Here is a 21,531-nt window from a genome sequence, read left to right on the forward strand (position 1 = left end):
GTACCACAAACAAATCCTTAGTACTATCAAAGTGACTACAACATGTATGACTATGAAATCAGCAGGTAACCATTCCTCAATAAAGTGCTGTCACACACTACGTGTAATGTTTATTTAGTGTTTTATGGCTGTCTCTTCCTACCTCTTTGGCTAAGCTGTGAGCACCCTCTAACTATTGAGATTAAAGCCTAAATGGCTTGTGCATTTCCTGCCTCTGCTTTTATACAGGCTATGATAGCCCATCATGATTGGTTGTGCTAAACCATGAGATGTTCTAGCTGCAAGACATTATGACGAGGCCCGCCAGGATGCACCTGTGGTCCAGACAGCCATTTCTGGCTTGTGTAATATTGCATAAAAAAAGGCGGCATTTTTGGTGATTAACACAAATTGAATGGCAAATATTTCAAATTAGCAGAGTCCAGAAAATTTGGTAAAAAATTGGACATGAATTTGATTCATATAGAATCTATTCACTCCTCTCTACTTCATTTACATTGCTAAAATTTACTTAGCATAATAAAGTGTAACCTGCAGTGTCACAGATGGAAAAACAACTGAATGCTGAGTAAACTATTAACCATAATATATTTAGCAGATGTCACAGATGGCAAAACACAAAAAACTGGCATAGTGGGAATAATATATTTCCAGCATTGTGTACTTGAAGGAAATCTGTCTGTAGCATTTTACTAAGTAAAGTTCAGACAGGGCCATATTGGCGCTCTCATACTTATTAAAATGATGCCTCAGGTGAAAAAATCCATCTTGTAGATTTTCTTTAACTTTTTTTAAGTTTCCCTGTATTCATATTTTTGTGCATGGGGCGGGACTGTGGGCGGGACCATGGGTGGGGTCTTCAGATGTGTTCCATCCACCCGCTGTGTCTGGGTATCTTTTCTAGCCATTAGATCAATCTGGTGAAACTCCGCTGGCTACTAGTACTAATGGTGGACTTGAGTAAAATGGCGTCAGAGGCATTGAGCAATCTGCAATCTGCAGCCGCCGGTGCCATTCTCCTGAAAACTTCAAAGAGCTCTATCTGCTCAAGCACCACTAGAGGCTAGGATGGCGAGGCGTGAAATTTTAAATAAAGAAAAAGAGAGTACATTCAAACACAGGGAAGGGTACAGAACAAAGCTGCGAAGACCCTACCCATAGTCCCACTCACAGGACCACCCCGATGCACGAAGATATGAATACAAGGAAACTTCAAAGATTAAAGAAAATCTACAAGATGGATCTCTTCACCTGAGGCATCATTTTAATCAGTATGACAGTGCCAATATGGCCCTGTCTGTACTTTACTTAGCAAAATGCTGCTGACAGGTTCTCTTGAGCCCCTTAACCCCCGGAGGTAGTTTAGTTTTTGCGTTTTCGTTTTTTGCTCCCCTTCTTCCCAGAGCCATAACTTTTTTATTTTACAATCAATATGGTCATGTGAGGGCTTGTTTTTTGTGGAACTAGTTGTACTTTTGAACGACACCATTGGTTTTAACATATCATGTACTGGAGAATGGGAAAAAATTCCAAGTGCGGTGAAATTGCAAAAAAAAAGCGCAATTCCACAATTGTTTTTGTCTTGCTTTTTTACTATGTTCAATTAATGCTAAAACTGACCTGCCATTATGATTTAGACCATGATTAGACCATTTTTGTAGATTCCGGTCTTAACCCCTTAACCAACGAGCCATTTTCCGTTTTCGTTTTTTGCTCCCCTTCTTCCCCGAGCCATAACTTTTTATTTTTTGTGTCAAAATGGCCATGTGAGGGCTTGTTTTTTGCAAAACAAGTTGTACTTTTGAACGACACCATTAGTTTTAACATATCGTGTACTGGAAAACGGGAAACAAATTCAAAGTGCGGTGAAATTGCAAAAAAAAAATGCAATTCCACAGTTGTTTTTTTTTTACTTACCAGGTTCACCAAATGCTAAAACTGACCTGCCATTATAATTCTTCAGGTCATTACACGTTCATAGACACCAAACATGTCTAGGTTCTTGTTTATTTAAGTGGTGAAAAAAGTTCCAAAGTTTGTTAAAAAAAAGTTGCTCCATATTCCAATACCCGTAGCGTCTCCAGTTTTAGTGATCTCGGGTTGGGTGAGGGCTTATTTTATGCATGCCGAGCTGATGTTTTAATGATACCATTTTGGTGCAGATACCATTTTTTAATCACCCGTTATTGCATTTTAATTCAATGTTGTGGCAACCAAAAAACGTAATTCTGGCGTTTTCACTTTTTTCTCATTACGCTGTTCAGCAATCAGGTTAATTCTTTTTCTATTTTGATAGATCAGGCGATTCTGAAATTGGCAATACCAAATATGTGTATGTTTTGATTTTTTTATTGTTTTATTTTGAATGGGACGAAAGGAGGGTAATTTGAACTTTTTTATTCTTTTATAGTTTTAAAAACTTTTTTTTACTTTTTGCATGCTTCAATAGTCTCCATGGGAGACTAGAAGCTGCCATAACCCGATCGGCTCTGCTACATAGAGGCAATGATCAGATCGCCTGTATGTAGCAGAATTGCTCACTTGCTATGAGCGCTGACCACCGGGCGGCGCTCATAGCAATCTGGCAGTAACAACCATAGAGGTCTGCTGGAGACCTCTGACTGTCATGCCAACTCATTAGTGACCCGTGGTCATGTGACACAGGTGCCGATGGGCGGGATTTCTGGCGCGCTTGCCGAAAGCTCGTGTTAAATGCCGCTGTCAGAGTTTGACAGCAGCATTTAACTAGTTAACAGCCGCAGGTGGATCACGATTCCACCCACTGCTGTTAGAGGCACATGTCAGCTGTTCAAAACAGCGCTGGAACCCACAACAAAGGGAGGAAGTCTGACATCGGTGTACTATTACGCCCAATGTTGGAAAGGAGTTAAAGTAAATATATCTATGAATGACTATAAATATGACAGTAGATTGAATGTATGTCATCCCAAAAAGATTCTGTACCCAGAATACTGCATTTATAATGTTTATTTTGAGCTACTACTGTTTTTACAGTATTGCACCATACTGCCAGCAAATTACAAGGGAAAAAAAATCAAAATGAGCATATACCTTATAGTAAGTAAATAAGTAAATAGTAATAGTACATGTAAATAACGTAAGGTACTAAATGAACACTATATTGATCAAAAAGCATAAAAGCCATCCCACTGCAGCAAGGTGTACCCTGTCAGGACGGTCCTAACCTGTCTCCTTAGCTTGTGTCAGCGAACCTCTATGTGAATAAATTCAGAGCAAGAAAGGAGTCCAAGTCTTCAACCACCTGTGCATGGAAAGCTATATAAATGAAATGCCTATCTCAGAAAGGGGGGTCATGCCGCTGTTTAGTCCAGTAAATTTGAATTTCAAAATAAATGTTTATCTCCCCTAATGACCAAGCATAATGAGAAACCTTTTTATTTTATGCCTCATTTGAATCAACAAACAGGTATGGAAGAAGTCGTGTGTTGAACGTTAATATACAGGTTCTTCTCACAAAATTAGGATATCATCAAAAGCTTAATTTATTTCAGGTCTTCAATACAAAAAGTGAAACTCATATATTATATAGAGTCATTACAGAGTGATCTATTTCAAGTGTTTATTTCTGTCAATGTTGATGATTATGGCTTACAGCAATGAAAACCCAAAAGTCATTATCTCAGTAATTTAGAATACTTTATAACACCAGCTTGAAAAATGATTTTAAAATCCAAAATGTTGGCCTACTGAAATGTATGTTCAGTAAATGCACTCAATACTTGGTCGGGGCTCCTTTTGCATCACTTACTGTATCAATGCGGTGTGGCATGGAGGTGATCAGCCTGTGGCACTGCTGAGGTGTTATGGAAGCCCAGGTTGCTTTGATAGCAGTCTTCAGCTCGTCTGCATTGTTGGATCTTGTGTCTCTCATCTTCCTCTTTACAATACTCCATAGATTCTCTATAGGGTTACGGTGAGGCGAGTTTGCTGGCCAATCAAGCACAGTGATACTGTTGTTTTTAAACCAGGTATTGGTACTTTTGGCAGTGTGGACAGGTTCCAAGTCCTGCTGGAGAATGAAATTTCCATCTCCAAAAAGCTTGTCGGCAGAGGGAAGCATGAAGTGCTCTAAAATTTCCTGGTAGACGGCTGTGCTGACTTTGGTCTTGATAAAACACAGTGGACCTACACCAGCAGATGACATGGCTCCCCAAACCATCACTGATTGTGGAAACTTCACACTAGACCTCAAGCAGCTTGGATTGTGGCCTCTCCACTCTTCCTCCAGACTCTGTGACCTTGATTTCCAAATGAATTGCAAAATTTAATTTCATCTGAAAACAACACCTTGGACCACCGAGCAACAGTCCAGTTCTTTTTCTCCTTGGCCCAGGTAAGAGGCTTCTGGCATTGTCTATTGGTCATGAGTGGCTGACACAAGGAATGCGACACTTGTAGCCCATGTCCTGGATACGACTCTGTGTGGTGGCTCGTGAAGCATTGACTCCAACAGCAGTCCACTCCTTGTGAATCTCCCCCAAATTTTTGAATGGTCTTTTCTTAACAATCCTTTCAAGGCTGGGGTTATCCCGGTTGCTTGTGCTCCTTTTTCTACCACACTTTTTCCTTCCACTCAACCTTCCATTAATATGCTTGTCAAGTCAGCAGTCTTCCCCATGATTGCGGAGCTACTGAAACAGACTAAAGGACCATTTTAAACACTTAGGAAGCCTTTGCAGGTGTTTTTTGTTAATTATTGTAATTTACTGAGATAATGACTTTTGGGATTTCATTAGCTGTAAGCCATAATCATCAACATAAATAGAAATAAATACTTGAAATCGATCGCTCTGTTTGTAATGACTCTATAGAATATATGAGTTTCACTTTTTGTATTGAAGAACTGAAAAAAATTAACTTTTTGATGATATTCTAATTTTGTGAGAAGCACCTGTATGTTTGTCTATGGTTAAAGCATTTTTATGTAATTGAAGTTTTTTAGTTGCATTTTTGCTGTGGTAGGTTTTTCTTATTGAAATAACATGGGAATTCTATGTGTATAATATATTCATTTCTCTCAACAGATCCTTGGTGCAGATGATAACTGGTTCAAAGCAGAACTAAGGGGCAATGAGGGATATGTTCCAAAAAACTACGTGGAAATGCAATCGCCAAGGTTTGTAGTGTTTAGCAGTAAATCCCACGTGCGCACACAGACAGTTGACTATAATTAATTAAAGGTTAAAGGGAACCTGTCATATACATCATACTTCCTGGACCAGGGGCAGCATTAGTTAGAGACCAGCTCCTGCATTACAAATTTATACAGTCCTGTGCAAATGTTTTACGCAGGTGGGGACAAATGCTGCAAAATAAAAATGCTTTCAAAAATAGAAGGGTTAATATTTTATTTTTATCAATCAACAAAATGTAAAGTGAATGAAAAAAAAGAGAAATCTAAATGACATCAATATTTGGTGTGACCGCCTTTTGCCTTTAAAATAGCATCAATTCTTCTAGATACACTTGCACACAGGTTTTAAAGTAACTCGTCATTAAAATTGCAGCTCCTCAGAGATTTGGCATTCTGTGCACCTGGAACAAGTGAATAGGAAGCCATAATAACTTTTTGTTTTATGTGAGCAGGCCACAGGTGTGCACCCTTAAAACACAGTGAAAGCAGCTTCAGATAATAACAGATATCTGTACCCCATCTACAAAATATATCCTACTGAAATAATATCCATGCTCCTGAGCACTAAAAACAAAAGCTCAAGGTGGATAGAAAACGGAACTGTGCCGATAATAATACAAGCAGAAGCAAAATAGTACCCCAAATACATAATGCAGTAACCGCCAGGGGCAATTCAGCCACTAATATCACAAAGGGTATGTGCAGACAATCCGGAAGAGGCAGCCCTGCCGTCTATTGAACGCAGGTGAATCCGCATGTGATCACTGAACCGTGCGCATTCACCGTGTGCAATACATTCTATGGGTACATTTTCTCTATTTGCCTGTAGAGCTAAATCCTTCATAGTTCTTGCATGTACTTGCATAGCTTCAAGAGTTGTCATCCACAGGGACATCCTTATTTAGTTTCCACCAGCATCGCTGGTTTAGGCTAAAATGTCCAGATTGCACGGTCAACATGCAAGAAGTAAAGCGAGTCCTAAGCATGTGGCGTCACCGCTAACTCTCAAGCCGTTACTGGCCAACAAACAGTAATAATCCAATGCCTTTCAAAAGAACATGAATTTCTTCCTCAGGGAATCTTTTCCTCATCATTCGAGTATACCTTTTATGTGGTTTCTTACACAGGCTTGCTACTTGCGCTACTTGACACTTGAATAGTTTCCCATACACCTTGTGCTTTTCTTTTTAGTGTTTAAGCCCAAAGATGGTATTAGATTACGATATTGAAAGGTGGCTGTGATCATCAGGTGCCAAGGTTAAGACCCCAAATCGTCAAAGCAATTTCACCAGAATTCCAGCTAAAGTTGCCTTGTAAAGTCACCAAATTTTTGCATTGTACAAAAACTTAGCAACTTCTGGCATTTTCACACCAGTTTCACTTAACTCCACCAAAATGAGTGGAACTGGGGTCGCACGTCACAGCTAATACATTATGGGCTGTGACATTCCTTACACCAGGAGTCTTACTCCAGTTAAAGCCTTGAGTAAGATTTATGCAGTGGCACACAGAGGTGCAGAAAACTCATCATATGGTCCTGATTCATTAAGAGGCATGTTAAATTGGTTGCCTAAGATTTTTTCAGGGAGGCAAATCCACCAGATTTATTAAGAGGAAGACCCTTCAGGAAACACGGGCGTGTTTTTTTCTCCTGAAGTGGTTTTTTTTTTCCCACCATTTTTTTGGTCCTAAGACTTTAAAAAAAAAATGTTTACTGTCTATTCAGCATTTTTGTGGTTTATTTTCAACTGATAAAAAAATGTATAGAAATTGTCTCCATTCCGCAATGAAGAAACCACTAGCTGTTTTTCAAGCAAACGTGCTGTCAAAATGCTCAAAACATCTTTTGGTTATCTATTGAGCCTTCCCACGGACTTGCATTGGACAGTATAGACCAGGGGTGTCAAACTGCATTCCTCGAGGGCCGCAACCAGGTCATGTTTTCAGGATTTCCTTGTATTGCACAGGTGATAATTTAACCACCTACACAGATAATGATTCCTGCACCTTGTGCAATGCTAAGGAAATCTTGAAAACACGCATGGTTTGAGGCCCTCGAGGAATGCAGTTTGACACCCCTGGTATAGACTATACATTAGAGCTAGTGATGAGTGATACTCGTTGCTCGGGTGACCTCCGAGTATTTGTTATTGCTAGAAGATATGGTTTTCATCGCCTCAGTTGCATGATTTATGGCTTCCAGATACTCTGAATACATGTGGGAATTCCCTAACAAACAGGCATTCCTCACATGTATTCAGCGCATCTGGAAGCCGTAAATCATGCAACTGAGGCGATGTAAACTATATCTCCGAGCAATAACAAATACTCGGAGGTCACCCGAGCGTGCTCGGGAAAATCCGAGCAACGAGTACACTCGCTCATCACTAATTAGAGCATCTAAAAGACTGAACATGTGCACATGTGGTTTTTACATAAAAATGCCTGTGTTCATTCTTTTGAGTGTTTTCTGGGGATTTTTTCTGGTGAGTTTGGGAGCAGAATCCACATGAAAAAAACATTGGGTTCACTTACCCTTAAAATTTAGCAACACTATGATGAACGTAGATGGCCCTAATCATGAACGATAGTAAAAGTATGGTATGATGCAACGACCCATATGCCTGTATGCTTTCTTCACTAACGAGTGGTAGTGTCACTGGGATACCATGACAGAGAGTGGTCTCCTCTATTTCAGGGGTCAGAAGATCGCAGCATTTGGCTACATGCACAACTGAACTGACTGGATCTACTTTCTAGTTAGCTGTGCAGCTTTTCCTTGTTCTTTTGTTGCAAGAGTTAAGTTCTGTTTGTCTCATAAACCTTTTCATCCTGTCTTATCTCAGCTGTTCTGATTTGTCCACTCCCCTCTGGTATAAGTGCTCACCTCTTAGCTTGGGTAGTGACCAGTGATAATGTCATGCTGGCGGCTGTAGACCCTCTGTGTGATGGACCAGGCTTTCCCCAGAGGGGTGGGGCTTAGTGCCTATCGAGTATTTAGCAGCCCTCTGATGGTGAGGTGAGACTTGAGATGGCTGCTGGTAGATATCAAGCACCACTCTGGGGTAGTCCTTGGATGCCATTCTCCACCAAGGAGCCAGATGGCGCATGGCAAGATGGATGGGAATGGGACCACTGCCACTATGGAAAGATAAGGGAGCAACCCTTGAAATTTGCCCTGTGCAACCCTGAGCTCCCTGATGTTCTTAGACAGGTTTTTCACCCCGTGCAGCGATCACGTTCCTATCCCTGTCTTACCCTAAGCATGGCCCTGGCTAGTGCATGGGGCAGCAGGAACATTAGTCCTGCTCTATGATCTAAACACAAAGGGAAACAGAGAAGGGTAAAAGAAATAGCAATGACTCAATGCGCACCCAGACTACAGAAAGGTATAAAGTGAAAGGGAGGATTAGGAAAACCAAATGGGACATAAAGAAAAGCAAGACACCAAACAATCTTCCAAACAGCAATCTACAGACGACTCCTAGAAGACATCTATTTATTTATTTATACCAGATATATATATATATATATATATATATACGTATATATATATATATACATATATATATCTATTTATACCAGAGGGGAGTGGAGAAATCAGAACAGCTGAGATAACCAGGACAGAAAGCTTTAGGGGACAAACAGAACTGCTTAACACTTGCAACAAAAGAACAAGGGAGATCTGCACATCTAACTGAAAAGAAAAGTAGATCCAACCAGTGCAGGCATGCGTGTAGCCAAACGTTGCACTCTTCTGACCCCTGAAATAGAGAAAACCACTCTGTCACGGTATCCCTGTGACAAGTAGTAGGTGTAATAATCTGCTCTATTCTCCAATGTGCAGTGAATGTAATGAGTGAATTATTTCCTTTGGTTCATCAAAAGCAAATTACCAGCACATCAAATGCATTTTATCAATTTCTCCTAATAGCTAATAGATTATATAGGTCAAATGCGAAAATGAGGTGAACTAATTAACTTATCTAAATTCTCATACACTTGTCTGATACCTGTATAATTAAAAACTGAAAAAAATCCTGAATGCAAAAAAACATTCAAAATAAGGTTTTGTGGGAAGGAGTTACTGTGTCATCGTGTGGCTAGTGTATGTTAATATTTACCATAGAAGAACATACTTGCGAGTGGCGTAGTATTTGATGCGATGCCTCCACCGTGCCTGCTCCACTGCTAAGTGTGTTTTGACTTCTCTGTTATTAGCGTGATTTCATTATCCAGGTAATGTTCTCATTTAAGTGGTAATTTCACACTGCTACAAACAAAAGGCAATCTAAAAACACTGAATGTTTTTCTGAATTTCATTCTAAACATTTTTTTTTCAAATGGTTACTCCTAATAGGCTCCTATTAGTACAGCAGTAAACAAGATATTATACAAGTGGCTAAATCCTATTCCATGAGGATGAAAACAATCAGGATTTGTTTTCTATATCGCCGAAGACTCCACTTTTAATAGGATACCAGGACTGGGTTTTTACAAAATACACACCTGAAGGTGGCTCCATTGTGTGGCTAATAAAGTCTTGTGCACAGGGGCGTCACTATAGCAGGAGCAGGGGTTGCAGTTGCACCTAGTCCCTGATATGTAGGGGATCCCATAGGTCTCATATGAGAAGACCAATACTGTTAAAACCCATGATAGTTGGGATCCATGTTGGAGATTCTGCATTGGGGCCCACAAGCTTCGACTGCCTTTTCCAGCAGGAGTCAGGATGACTGCGAGCAATAAACTCATCTACTTTGGCTTTACTCATTGCAAAAAAAACCCTCATATGTCCATACATACAGGTTCTACTCACAAAATTAGAATATCATCAAAAAGTTAATTTATTTCAGTTCTTCAATACAAAAAGTGAAACTCATATAAAAAGTATATATAAAAGTTGGGAATCTCTTCTTGTCAGGTGAATGTACTCATCACTTGTCTTTAGTTTTTCCTATAATTGTGGAGCCTACTGAATCAGACTAAGGGACCTTTTTAAATGCTTAGGAAGCCTGTGCAGGTGTTTTTTGCTATATTTTCTAATTTACTGACATAATGACTTTTGGGTTTTCATTGGCTGTAAGCTATAATCATCAACACAAACAGAAATAAACACTTGAAATAGATCACTCTGTTTGTGATGACTGCATCTAATATATGAGTTTCACTTTTTGTATTGAAGAAGTGAAATAAATTAACTTTTTGATGATATTCTAATTTTGTGAGTAGCACCTGTAACTTATCTATTTCCTTTGCATATGTAGGGGCTGACTTATCATGCACTTTTCACTAGAAAGCTGGAGAAACAATTGAAAATTTTGAGTGTTTTTTTTACATCATTTCAAAAACAATTTGGAAAATCGAGTGGAGGTTAATTGTAGGGCGGTGTCTTTGTGCAACCCAATTGGTTCACCAAAATTTGTGCCATAAAAGTAGGGTAAATTATAGCAGGAATGTACTCCAGTCTAGGAATGGAATTTGGTGCATCTTTCTCCAACAAACTTTGGATGAAGACTGGCATACAAAATAACAGTATTAATTTCCCACACCCCACCCCATAGTGCTAGGATTGTAATAATATTTATGGTATCAAATTTAGGAAACCCAACACACCACAGGCATCACTATCCTATCTTCACAGGTCCAGGTGAACAAAGGTTAGGGCCCCACCGAGACACAATATTATCCATATGTCATGGCAAAATTGTCCTATCTCCACAGCTGCAACGCACATACTAAGACATTCCTTAGTCCGTTTCCATACACTCAACTTTCACAATCCAAGTATGAACTCAACAAACTTGTAAAATTATATGAGTCCTGGAAATTCTGGCCATGAGTCCAGCGGCTGATCTAAACACCATGGTCGGTACTCACATTGTTGAAGATAGATGTGTGAAACTGACCTTATGGAAAAAACTATTCTTGGGACCACCACAGGACATAGCAAGATCTCCAGTAATGGATGCAAGGTGACTGGTGACCTAGTGAAATATTGGAGTCGAGGTGCAGTCACAATATCCAAGACTTGTAGATATCATCGTGGCACCTTGGAGTCCCTACCTTTTGAGTTTATGGTAGTGGCTATATTACAGTCTGAGTTTTAGGATTCCATAGCACGTCTTCCAAAAAGAAAAGCATATGGGCCCTAATCTACCTCTGTCTATCTCCCATTTCACATTACGCAATGCTCCATTGGAGGCCATTTTATAAAGGCATTTATCCCGAGGAACAATCTTTCTATGATACGGTGGCCTAGTGAGGTACAGTATTACAGTATGTCCATAACTTCTAGGGACTCCTGTTATGATCCGGTGACCTTGGAGCCGCATGAGACTTTCTCAGGAGTAGGTGGAACCTATACTGACCGCAAACCCTAAACTGTCACCGCAACTAGAAGTAGCCGTGGGGTGTACCTAACACATCCTAGACACCTCGACACAGCCGGAGGACTAAATGCCCCTATAGATGGAAATGGGAATTCTATCTTGCCTCAGAGCAGAACCCCAAAGGATAGGCAGCCCCCCACAAATATTGACTGTGAGTAATAGAGGAAAGACACACGCAGGCAGAAATCAGGATTTAGCAAAAGAGGCCACGCTAGCTAAATAGGAAAGGATAGGACAGAATACTAAGCGGTCAGTATTAAAACCCTAAAAATATCCACAGCAGATAATACAAAAATTCCACTATCTAACTAAAGACATGGAATGTATATCTGCATCTCCTGAGAATCCAAATTGACTGAGATATCCAAACACAGTCTAAGCTGGACAAGAAAAAAACTTAAATAGTACTGAATTGTAAAGCACACAGCATGTGTGCTGAAGAAACAAAACCAGACACTTATCTTTGCTGATTTGGTAGCAGGGCAGGAGGAACCAGACAGAGATGCAAAACCTCCAAGAAAAATGGACAACTGGCAAGGGCTAATGAATCCAGCACACCTAAATATCCCAGTCAGAGCTGCAATCAGCAGGGACACCTGCCCAGGATTGCAACCCAGGGACAACTGCATTACTACCAACAACCACCGGAGGGAACTCAAGAGCAGAATTCACAACAGACTCCATAACTCATTGTATAAATTCTGAAGGGCGGACCCTGACAGAAGAAGGCCCCTGCGCAATAACAATGTATGAGACTTTTGCAGTGCAATAACTCATCATACTGCACAATTCTACCTACTGTGGAGCTGTAAATGGGCCTCCTTACCTCCTAGGCCCCTGTGTTGGGGGACCCAACCATTGAACCAATGGCATTTCTAACCCCTGAAGTTCAGTGCCCATGGCCATGCTGTGTATACGAGGTCTTATTGTTACGGTACAGTCATGTGGTCATTGATATTCATACCGATTGAGTATATGCAACCCATGTGATGTGGATTCTGTACATATCTTTGTGTCGATGCAAATATATAAATCTTACGTTCACCATTGGATAAAAATAGTTTAATCAACCCACCGGTGAGCACACACAGGAAAAAAAATAACAGTAATAAAAGTAATGGTACGAGAATAATTCACTGACTGCGGTAGTAACCTTACAGCGCTGAACATCCTGTGGAAATGTCTGATTAATAACCCGGGCTGGTGTGCCAGCCACCGTAGATTGGAACATCTCCAAAATATATCCGATGGAAGCTTTAATTCTGGCCCGAGGCCTCAAATTTATAGTGCATTTCATTATGTAAGTCTAGATTATACATTAAAAACCAGATTGCAGCTAATGTGTGGCATGTTTAGGCCTTTCCAATAGAAAGTCACCAGGCAGCAAAATTAGCTTCTTTATGCGCATAATTAGGCATGTATTGGTCCAGTATGACTTTGATGAATCATTAGGTGCCGTGTATTAACACTGAGTGAATTATGGATGAATAAAGCTTTTTTTTAATAAATTAGTTTGTGCAAATTAGCTGATATCTTTAAAATGCAACAGAAAATGTGTTTCGTCAAACTGCAAATGTCTGGCAAACATACTGTCCCCATTTACCTTCACTGCATATCATTACTTTAGGATATAGACTATACATTGGCACACACCATGTTGATTGATGCATATGTTTTATATGAAGAAATAATCTTTTCCTTCTGACATGACAGTTGGTATTGTGAAAACATCAGCCGTATCGAAGCCGAGAACATCCTCATGAGCAAGCAAGTCGGGTATTTCATCATCCGTGCCAGTCAAACATCTAAAGGGGAGTTTTCCATCTCAGTCAGGTATGTTTCTGCCATGACTCCATCACACTTTTTACAGGAATATATAAACTAAAGTTTGCAACTTGTACAAGTTCGTCACATTTTCCATAAGAGAAATACAGTATACCTTATTGGGTCCATATCATAGCCACAACATTCAGATCCCACCCAGTCTGTGTGACCGATGCTTTCTTCATAGTCTGAGGATTGGTGCTCACTACTGCACCATTCACACAGGAAAATTGGGCCAAAACTTCTTAAAGGGAATCTGTCACCAGGTTTTTGCTAACTCATCTGAGAGCAGCATAATGTGGGGAAAGGGACCCTGATTCCAGTGATATATCACTTGGCTTACTGGGTGCAGCAGTTGTGATACAAATAGAGTTTTCTGTGCTGTAGATCTATCACAGCTCAGGAAGATGACCCTGCCCAAACCACTCATTGGCAGCTTTCTGTGTACATTGCATAGTGACAGTAAGCTGCTAATCAGTGGGGGGGAGTAGATGGACCAGGAGGTACGGGACACCTAGTCCTCTATTGATAATCTTTTTTTGATAAAACACTCATTGCCTTGAAACAACAGCACACAGCCTAAAAAGTGACACATCCCTGAAATCAATGTCTCAGCCCCTACATTCTGCTGCTCTCAGAGTACATAGGAAAAACCTACTGACAGACTCCCTTTAAGATGTTCTCTGGTGTAAAAAAAAGCTTAAAGGAAACCTGTCAGGTCCCCCATGCCCTCCAACCCAGCAGCATTAACCTATGTATGATTAAACTCCCTGGCTAACCAGACCTGTATAATGTAATTAACTTAAATTTATGCTTTAAAAAAAGCATTTATAATGTCCCAATTCCTATGCTAATGTTTCCCTTTAACCCCTTCCGACATTGGACGTAATAATATGCCCACGTAGGACTCCCTCCCTTTGATGTGGGTTCCGGCGCTGAGCCCACATTTTTCCCGGAAAATGTCAGCTGTTTTGAACAGCTGACATGTGCCTCTAATAGCCATGGGTGGAATCGCAATCCACCCGCTGCTGTTAACCCATTAAATGCCACTGTCAATCTCTGATAGAGGCATTTAAGTTGTGCTTCCGGGAAGCACGCCGGAAATCTCGCCCTCTATGGTTGTCATAGCCAGATTGCTATGAGCGCCACCCAGTGCTTGGCATTCATAGCAATTGAGCATTTCTTGAAATGGAAAGAAGGTGGGCACCACTTAATAAAATACAACTACACCATACAGCCAGATGCTACTCAATGCGCAACCAGAGTTATAAATAGTATAGAAAAAGAACGCAAAATATAGTGCACACAAGGCAATGATAAATAGAAAGAGGCTTTATTACAACAACAATGCCAAGACAGACAAAAAGTACAATTAAAAACAATTAAAATCACGATGAAGCGACATGCAAGACAATGAAAGGCAAGTAAAATAGGAAATGTGCAAAATTACAAAAATCTTCAAAAATTATTATAAAGGCTGTCAATATTGTGAGCACATGATAGATCTGGTTTAAAAGAGGCAATGAAAGGATTTCCAGGGAGAATGATGTCAAATGTCCATGGCTGGAAAAAAAAATACTAGGTGTCTAACAGGCTATGTGATATAATAATGAAATGTTCAAATAACTGTAGTAAGCCAACTGATCAATCTCCCTGAGAATCAAATCATATATAAATACCCACCTTACAATTGTCATATACAGTTGTGGCCAAAAGTATTCACACCCCTGCAATTCTGTCAGATAATACTCAGTTTCTTCCTGAAAATGATTGCAATCACAAATTCTTTGGTATTATTATCTTCATTTAATTTGTCTTAAATGAAAAAAACACAAAAGAGAATGAAGCAAAAAGCAAAACATTGATCATTTCACACAAAACTCCAAAAATGGGCCAGACAAAAGTATTGGCACCCTCAGCCTAATACTTGGTTGCACAACCTTTAGCCAAAATAACTGCGACCAACCGCTTCCGGTAACCATCAATGAGTTTCTTACAATGCTCTGCTGGAATTTTAGACCATTCTTCTTTGGCAAACTGCTCCAGGTCCCTGATATTTGAAGGGTGCCTTCTCCAAACTGTCATTTTTAGATCTCTCCACAGGTGTTCTATGGGATTCAGGTCTGGACTCATTGCTGGCCACCTTAGAAGTCTCCAGTGCTTTCTCTCAAACCATTTTCTAGTGCTTTTTGAAGTGTGTGTTTGGGTCATTGTCCTGCTGGAAGACCCATGGGGAGACCCAGCTTTCTCACACTGGGCACTACATTATGCTGCAAAATTTGTTGGTAGTCTTCAGACTTCATAATGCCATGCACACGGTCAAGCAGTCCAGTGCCAGAGGCAGCAAAGCAACCCCAAAACATCAGGGAACCTCCGCCATGTTTGACTGTAGGGACCGTGTTCTTTTCTTTGAATGCCTCTTTTTTTCTCCTGTAAACTCTATGTTGATGCCTTTGCCCAAAAAGCTCTACTTTTGTCTCATCTGACCAGAGAACATTCTTCCAAAACGTTTTAGGCTTTTTCAGGTAAGTTTTGGTAAACTCCAGCCTGGCTTTTTTATGTCTCGGGGTAAGAAGTGGGGTCTTTCTGGGTCTCCTACCATACAGTCCCTTTTCATTCAGATGATGACGGATAGTACGGGTTGACACTGTTGTACCCTCGGACTGCAGGGCAGCTTGAACTTGTTTGGATCTTAGTCAAGGTTCTTTATCCAACATCCGCACAATCTTGCGTTTAAATCTCTTGTCAATTTTTCTTTTCCGTCCACATCTAGGGAGGTTAGCCACAGTGCCATGGGCTTTAAACTTCTTGATGACACTGCGCACGGTAGACACAGGAACATTCAGGTCTTTGGAGATGGACTTGTAGCCTTGAGATTGCTCATGCTTCCTCACAATTTGGTTTCTCAAGTCCTCAGACAGTTCTTTGGTCTTCTTTCTTTTCTCCATGCTCAATGTGGTACACACAAGGACAGGACAGAGGTTGAGTCAACTTTAATCCATGTCAACTGGCTGCAAGTGTGATTTAGTTATTGGCAACACCTGTTAGGTGCCACAGGTAAGTTACAGGAGCTGTTCATTACACAAATTAGAGAAGCATCACATGATTTTTCGAACAGTGCCAATACTTTTGTCCACCCCCTTTTTTATGTTTGGTGTGGAATTATATCCAATTTGGCTTTAGAACAATTCTTTTTGTGTTTTTTCATTTAAGACAAATTAAATGAAGATAATAATACCAAAGAATTTGTGTTTGCAATCATTTTCAGGAAGAAACTGAGTATTATCTGACAGAATTGCAGGGGTGTCAATACTTTTGGCCACAACTGTATACAAAATATAAACAATGCATGAATCAATGTATGAAGTCATAGATCACCAGAGTGGAGGCAGTCCATCAGAGGCTCAAACATACATGCAAACACTCAGAATATGTTTGTAACAAAATACTAAGGCAGAAATAAGCCAAATAAGGATTACATTTGTGAACAAGCCCCCATGGTGAACTGACAGTCACCAAGTATCTCAACAAATACCGCACAAATATCTAAACATACTTACTAAGTCAGCATGCCCTAGCTCTGCCCAACGCGTGCTGCTTCCTCAAAGCAGCACGCTACTGAAGAGGAATGGATACTCACCACTCTCTGCGATAAACTGTCCCGGTGAGTATTCTGGCAGCTGAGCTTGCTCTGCTTGTGAGCAGCGCATGACGTCCCTGCCATACATTGCTTACAAGCATTAAGCAGCTGCTGGCACCGGAGCAGGATGCTGCAAGGGAGCGCCGTGTATGTGAGTGTAATGTTTTGCTTTTTTTAAACTTTCCTGATGGGGCCATGGATACCAGGAACAGGATGGGGCCAATTATAAAAGAAAAAGGATGGAACCAACATTCCTGCAACAGAATAGGGCCATTTGTACCAGGGATGCCAGAAAAATGAATATGCATTGTCCTCCACGCCCATGGGCATGGAATGCAGTGCATATTCATTTCTCTTTAGCAGTGGGCACAGGAGTTAGCCGGAGTCGCCGGCTCCAGCCTCCTGTGACCCGATGCTCCACCGAAACCACTCCCCCATTTCCTCACCACAGCCAGAGCCCATACATCTGGACTATAAGACGCACCCCCATTTCCCTCCACATTTTGGGAGGAAAAAAGTGTGTCTTATAGTACTAAAAATACGGTAAATAAAAAATAACCTAGACATGTTTGGTGTCCATGAAGTCATAATGACCTGAAGAATTATAATGGCAGGTCAGATTTAGCATTTATTGAACCTGGTAAAAAAAAAAAAAACTGTGGAATTGCACCGCACTTTGATTTTTTTTCCCCCATTTTCCAGTACACGATATGTTAAAACCAATGGTGTCGTTCAACAGTACAACTTGTCCCGCAAAAAATAAGCCCTCACTTGGCTATTTTGACACAAAAATAATAAAAAAAAGTTATGGCTCTGGGAAAAAGGGGAGCAAAATACGAAAACGCGAAAACGGAAAATGGCCTGGGGGTTAAGGGGTTAAGACCGGAATCTTCAAAAATGGTTTTAAAGAAGCACTTCAATGCATATTATTAATGTGAGTATATTCATCTACTCACCTTCCACTGCCTTCTCCAGGATCTGGTGCTGTTCTCCTCTTTTCAGTGATGTCACCCCTCTACACACTCTCCAGGTCACGCTGCGCTCTGCATGACCCAGAAGTGACTTTTAACCCCTTTCTGCCAGCTGACGGAATAGTACGTCAGCTGGCAGATCCCCTGCTTTAAGGTGGGCTCCGGCGGTGAGCCCACCTTAAAGCCGCGACATGTCAGCTGTTTTGTACAGCTGACATGTGCGCGCAATGAGCGCGAGCGGAATCGCGATCCGCCAGCGCCCATTAACTAGTTAAATGCCGCCGTCAAGCACTGACAGCGGCATTTAACTGGCGCTCCCGGCCGCACGGCCGGAAGTGCTCGCACCGCTGACCCCCGTCACATGATTGGGGGTCAGCGGTGCATTGCCATAACAACCAGAGATCTCCTTGAGACCTCTATGGTTGTTGATGGCCGAATGCTTTGAGCGCCACCCTGTGGTCGGCGTTCAAAGTACACGACCATTTCTACTACATAGAGGTGATCTGTACTTCACCTCTATGTAGCAGAGGGGATCGTGTTGTGCATGCTTCTAGCCTCCTATGGAGGCTATTGAAGCATGCCAAAACTAAAAAAAAAGTGTTTAAAAATATAAAAAAAATAAAAAATATATAAAAGTTTAAATCACCCCCCTTTCGCCCCAATCAAAATAAAAGAATTTAAAAAAAATCAAACCTACACATATTTGGTATCGCCGTGTTCAGAATCGCCCGATCTATCAATAAAAACAAAGGATTAACCTGACCGCTAAATGGCGTAGCGAGAAAAAAAATCAAAACGCCAAAATTACGTTTTTTTGGTCGCCACGACATTGCATTAAAATGCAATAACGGGCGATCAAAAGAACGTATCTACACCAAAATTGTATCATTAAAAACATCAGCTCGGCACGCAAAAAATAAGCCCTCACCTGACCCCAGATCACGAAATATGGAGACGCTACGGGTATCGGAAAATCGCGCAATTTTATTTTTTTTTTTCAAACTTTGGAATTTTTTTCCACCACTTAGATAAAAAATAACCTAGACATGTTAGATGTCTATGAACTCGTAATGACCTTTAGAATCATAATGGCAGGTTAGTTTTAGCATTTGGTGAACCTAGCAAAAAAGCCAAACAAAAAACAAGTGTGAGATTGCACTTTTTTTGCAATTTCATCACACTTGGAATTTTTTTCCTGTTTTCTGTTACACGGCATGGTAAAACCAATGGTATCGTTCAAAAGTACATCTCGTCCCACAAAAAATAAGCCCTCACATGGCCATATTGATGGAAAAATTAAAAAGTTATGGTTCTGGGAAGGAGGGGAGCGAAAAACGAAAACGAAAAAACGGAAAAAGCTCCGGGGGTGAAGGGGTTAAAATGTAAGCCTATGGAGTGTCAGAACAAGGGCTTTCATTGTAAGGCCGGGATCACACTTGCGAGAAACTCACACGAGTCTCGGATCTCAATACCTGGCACTGCCGCCAGCACTCGGACCTGAGCGCTCAGCTGCATAGAAATATATGCAGCCGCATGCTCCAGTCCCGAGAGCCGGCGGCAGTGCCGGGTATTGAGATGCGAGACTCGTGTGAGTTTCTCGCAAGGTTGACCCCGGCCTTAAAAAGACTTCCAGATCATGTATAGAGCATAGAGAGAGCCGGATAATCGCAACTATGGTGACATTACAATTGGTGGCCTCAGAGGTATGCTTTGGGATCATTGTACTGTTGGAGGCCCCACCTTCAGCTTTCTCTAAGAAGATCACCACCGAGCCATCAGCAAGTTAGGCCGGCGTCACACTAGTGAGTTTTTCGGAAGTATGAGAGGCGCAGAAATTACGCATTGCACACGGTACAATGATTCTCTATGGCCCAGCTCCTATCTGGCGTATTTTACGCATCAGTATTTTACAGTCTTGTACGGCCGTAGACAATCGCAGCATGCTGCGTTTGTCAGCGCATTGCGCAAAAAATCCGCCAATGAAAGTCTATGGGGGCGAGAAAAATACAGATTACACAAGGACCATGCGTGTGACTTGCGAGAAATACGCAGCGGTGTTCTATAGAAAAGCCGGTAATTCAGTGCGGTGTACAGTAAAATCACACTGACAGGTTAGAATAGAATAGATGGAATAAATGTCTACACATAGTATAGGTATATATATATATATTGTAGCATGGCTAAAGGGTGTGTAGTCGACGGGAGGTATGTGCCACATAAGTGCCTTGTTGCTGTAATGTAGCCCGGAGTATTTCTTTGTTGTATATAACCATGTATATATGTGTGTTCCAGGACCTGTGGTGATGTCAGACCACATGGCTAATCATGTGATGGGTTACTGGGTGTGGTTAGCTCTATAAAAGACAGGCAAATGCTTAACACAGGGGATATGTGTGGAGGTGAAACCCTCCTGAGTGTGTTAAGGCTACAGAACTGAGCCTGGTGGACTGGACACTTTGTTTTGCTTTTCCTGAACTTAAGGCTATTTGTTTGCTGTTATTTTTCCATGTGGTTTATGACGTAATAAACCCTGTGAACTTTAAAGGAACGTGCCTCCTGAGTGTCAGCCGTCGCACCTGAGTGAGTGAAATCCCTACAATATATATATATATATATATATATATATATATATGTCATTGAGACACACATATATTATTCAAACAGAGAAAGTACTGGCACCGAAGCAGTGTCCACTAATGAAATGTCTTAATATGAAGATCTTTCCTTTAGGCTACGGGGATATAGCAATCCTGAGAAGACTGAGGTGGTGCCTTGCAAGCACTTGCAGTGATCCAAACAGGTATATAAAAAGAAAGGAAAAATGCAGCACTCACCATCGACTCTTCATTTCTTTATTCAGTAAGACAAACCTTTGTAGGTTGTGGCATTTAGAAAAGGCTCAGGCGTTACGAGGGGAGCGGGGTAGTGCAGGAACGAGACGGACGACGGCCGTTTCACGCTATTGCGCTTCTACGGGTCCATGTGAGTTGTTCTTGTGATGTCATATCCTTTTATAGGATTGAGACATTTCACATTTTACTTCTATATGTGCAAAATAAATAGATACATTAAAAACAACAATAAACTCAAACTACACAACGCGGACAAGCAATCACTAGATAAAAATTGACATGTCGATTTTTTCATTCAGGCCCCAGGGGCCTTGCGCATTGGTTTTTAGAAAAAAGCGGTCTCAAAAAACGGAAGCAAGTATCCTGGAGACGTTGAATATATTGGACACTCACGTTACCACTGATGACTCATTACAAGTGGTAAATTTATCAAAGAGATCTCTAACAGATGATCATCTAAAGGCCCTATCTCGAGGACTAAATTATTGCTTATCTGAACCATTTGACTTGGGTGAATTTAAAATCGAGTTATTTAAAAGCACGCGCAAATTACACCTCCATAAATTTTTTTGTAAAAATAAAGACGCATCCACTGTGACAGCGACTACGGATGTACCAGCTACAGTGGGCCAGTTGGGCTTTATAGCATGTTCAGAATTGAGCACATTGGATAGAG

At 40.9% G+C, this 21,531-nt stretch overlaps 1 protein-coding gene across 6 annotated transcripts in view; it reads left to right on the forward strand.

Annotated features, from left to right (window-relative positions):
* Positions 1 to 21,531, forward strand: part of GRAP2 (GRB2 related adaptor protein 2) — a 378,673-nt gene that overhangs the window by 264,288 nt on the left and 92,854 nt on the right. For 5 of the 6 annotated variants that reach the window (XM_077278043.1, XM_077278040.1, XM_077278041.1 and 2 more), the window contains exons 3-4: positions 5,067 to 5,158; positions 13,282 to 13,401. In XM_077278043.1, the coding sequence (XP_077134158.1) occupies positions 5,067 to 5,158; positions 13,282 to 13,401 (212 nt within the window). The remainder of the gene's footprint in view (positions 1 to 5,066; positions 5,159 to 13,281; positions 13,402 to 21,531) is intronic. The other variant, XM_077278045.1, reaches the window with a different exon arrangement.

This window comes from Ranitomeya variabilis, chromosome 8, assembly GCF_051348905.1.
Source record: "Ranitomeya variabilis isolate aRanVar5 chromosome 8, aRanVar5.hap1, whole genome shotgun sequence".
In the NCBI taxonomy this organism is placed as follows: Eukaryota; Metazoa; Chordata; class Amphibia; order Anura; family Dendrobatidae; genus Ranitomeya; species Ranitomeya variabilis.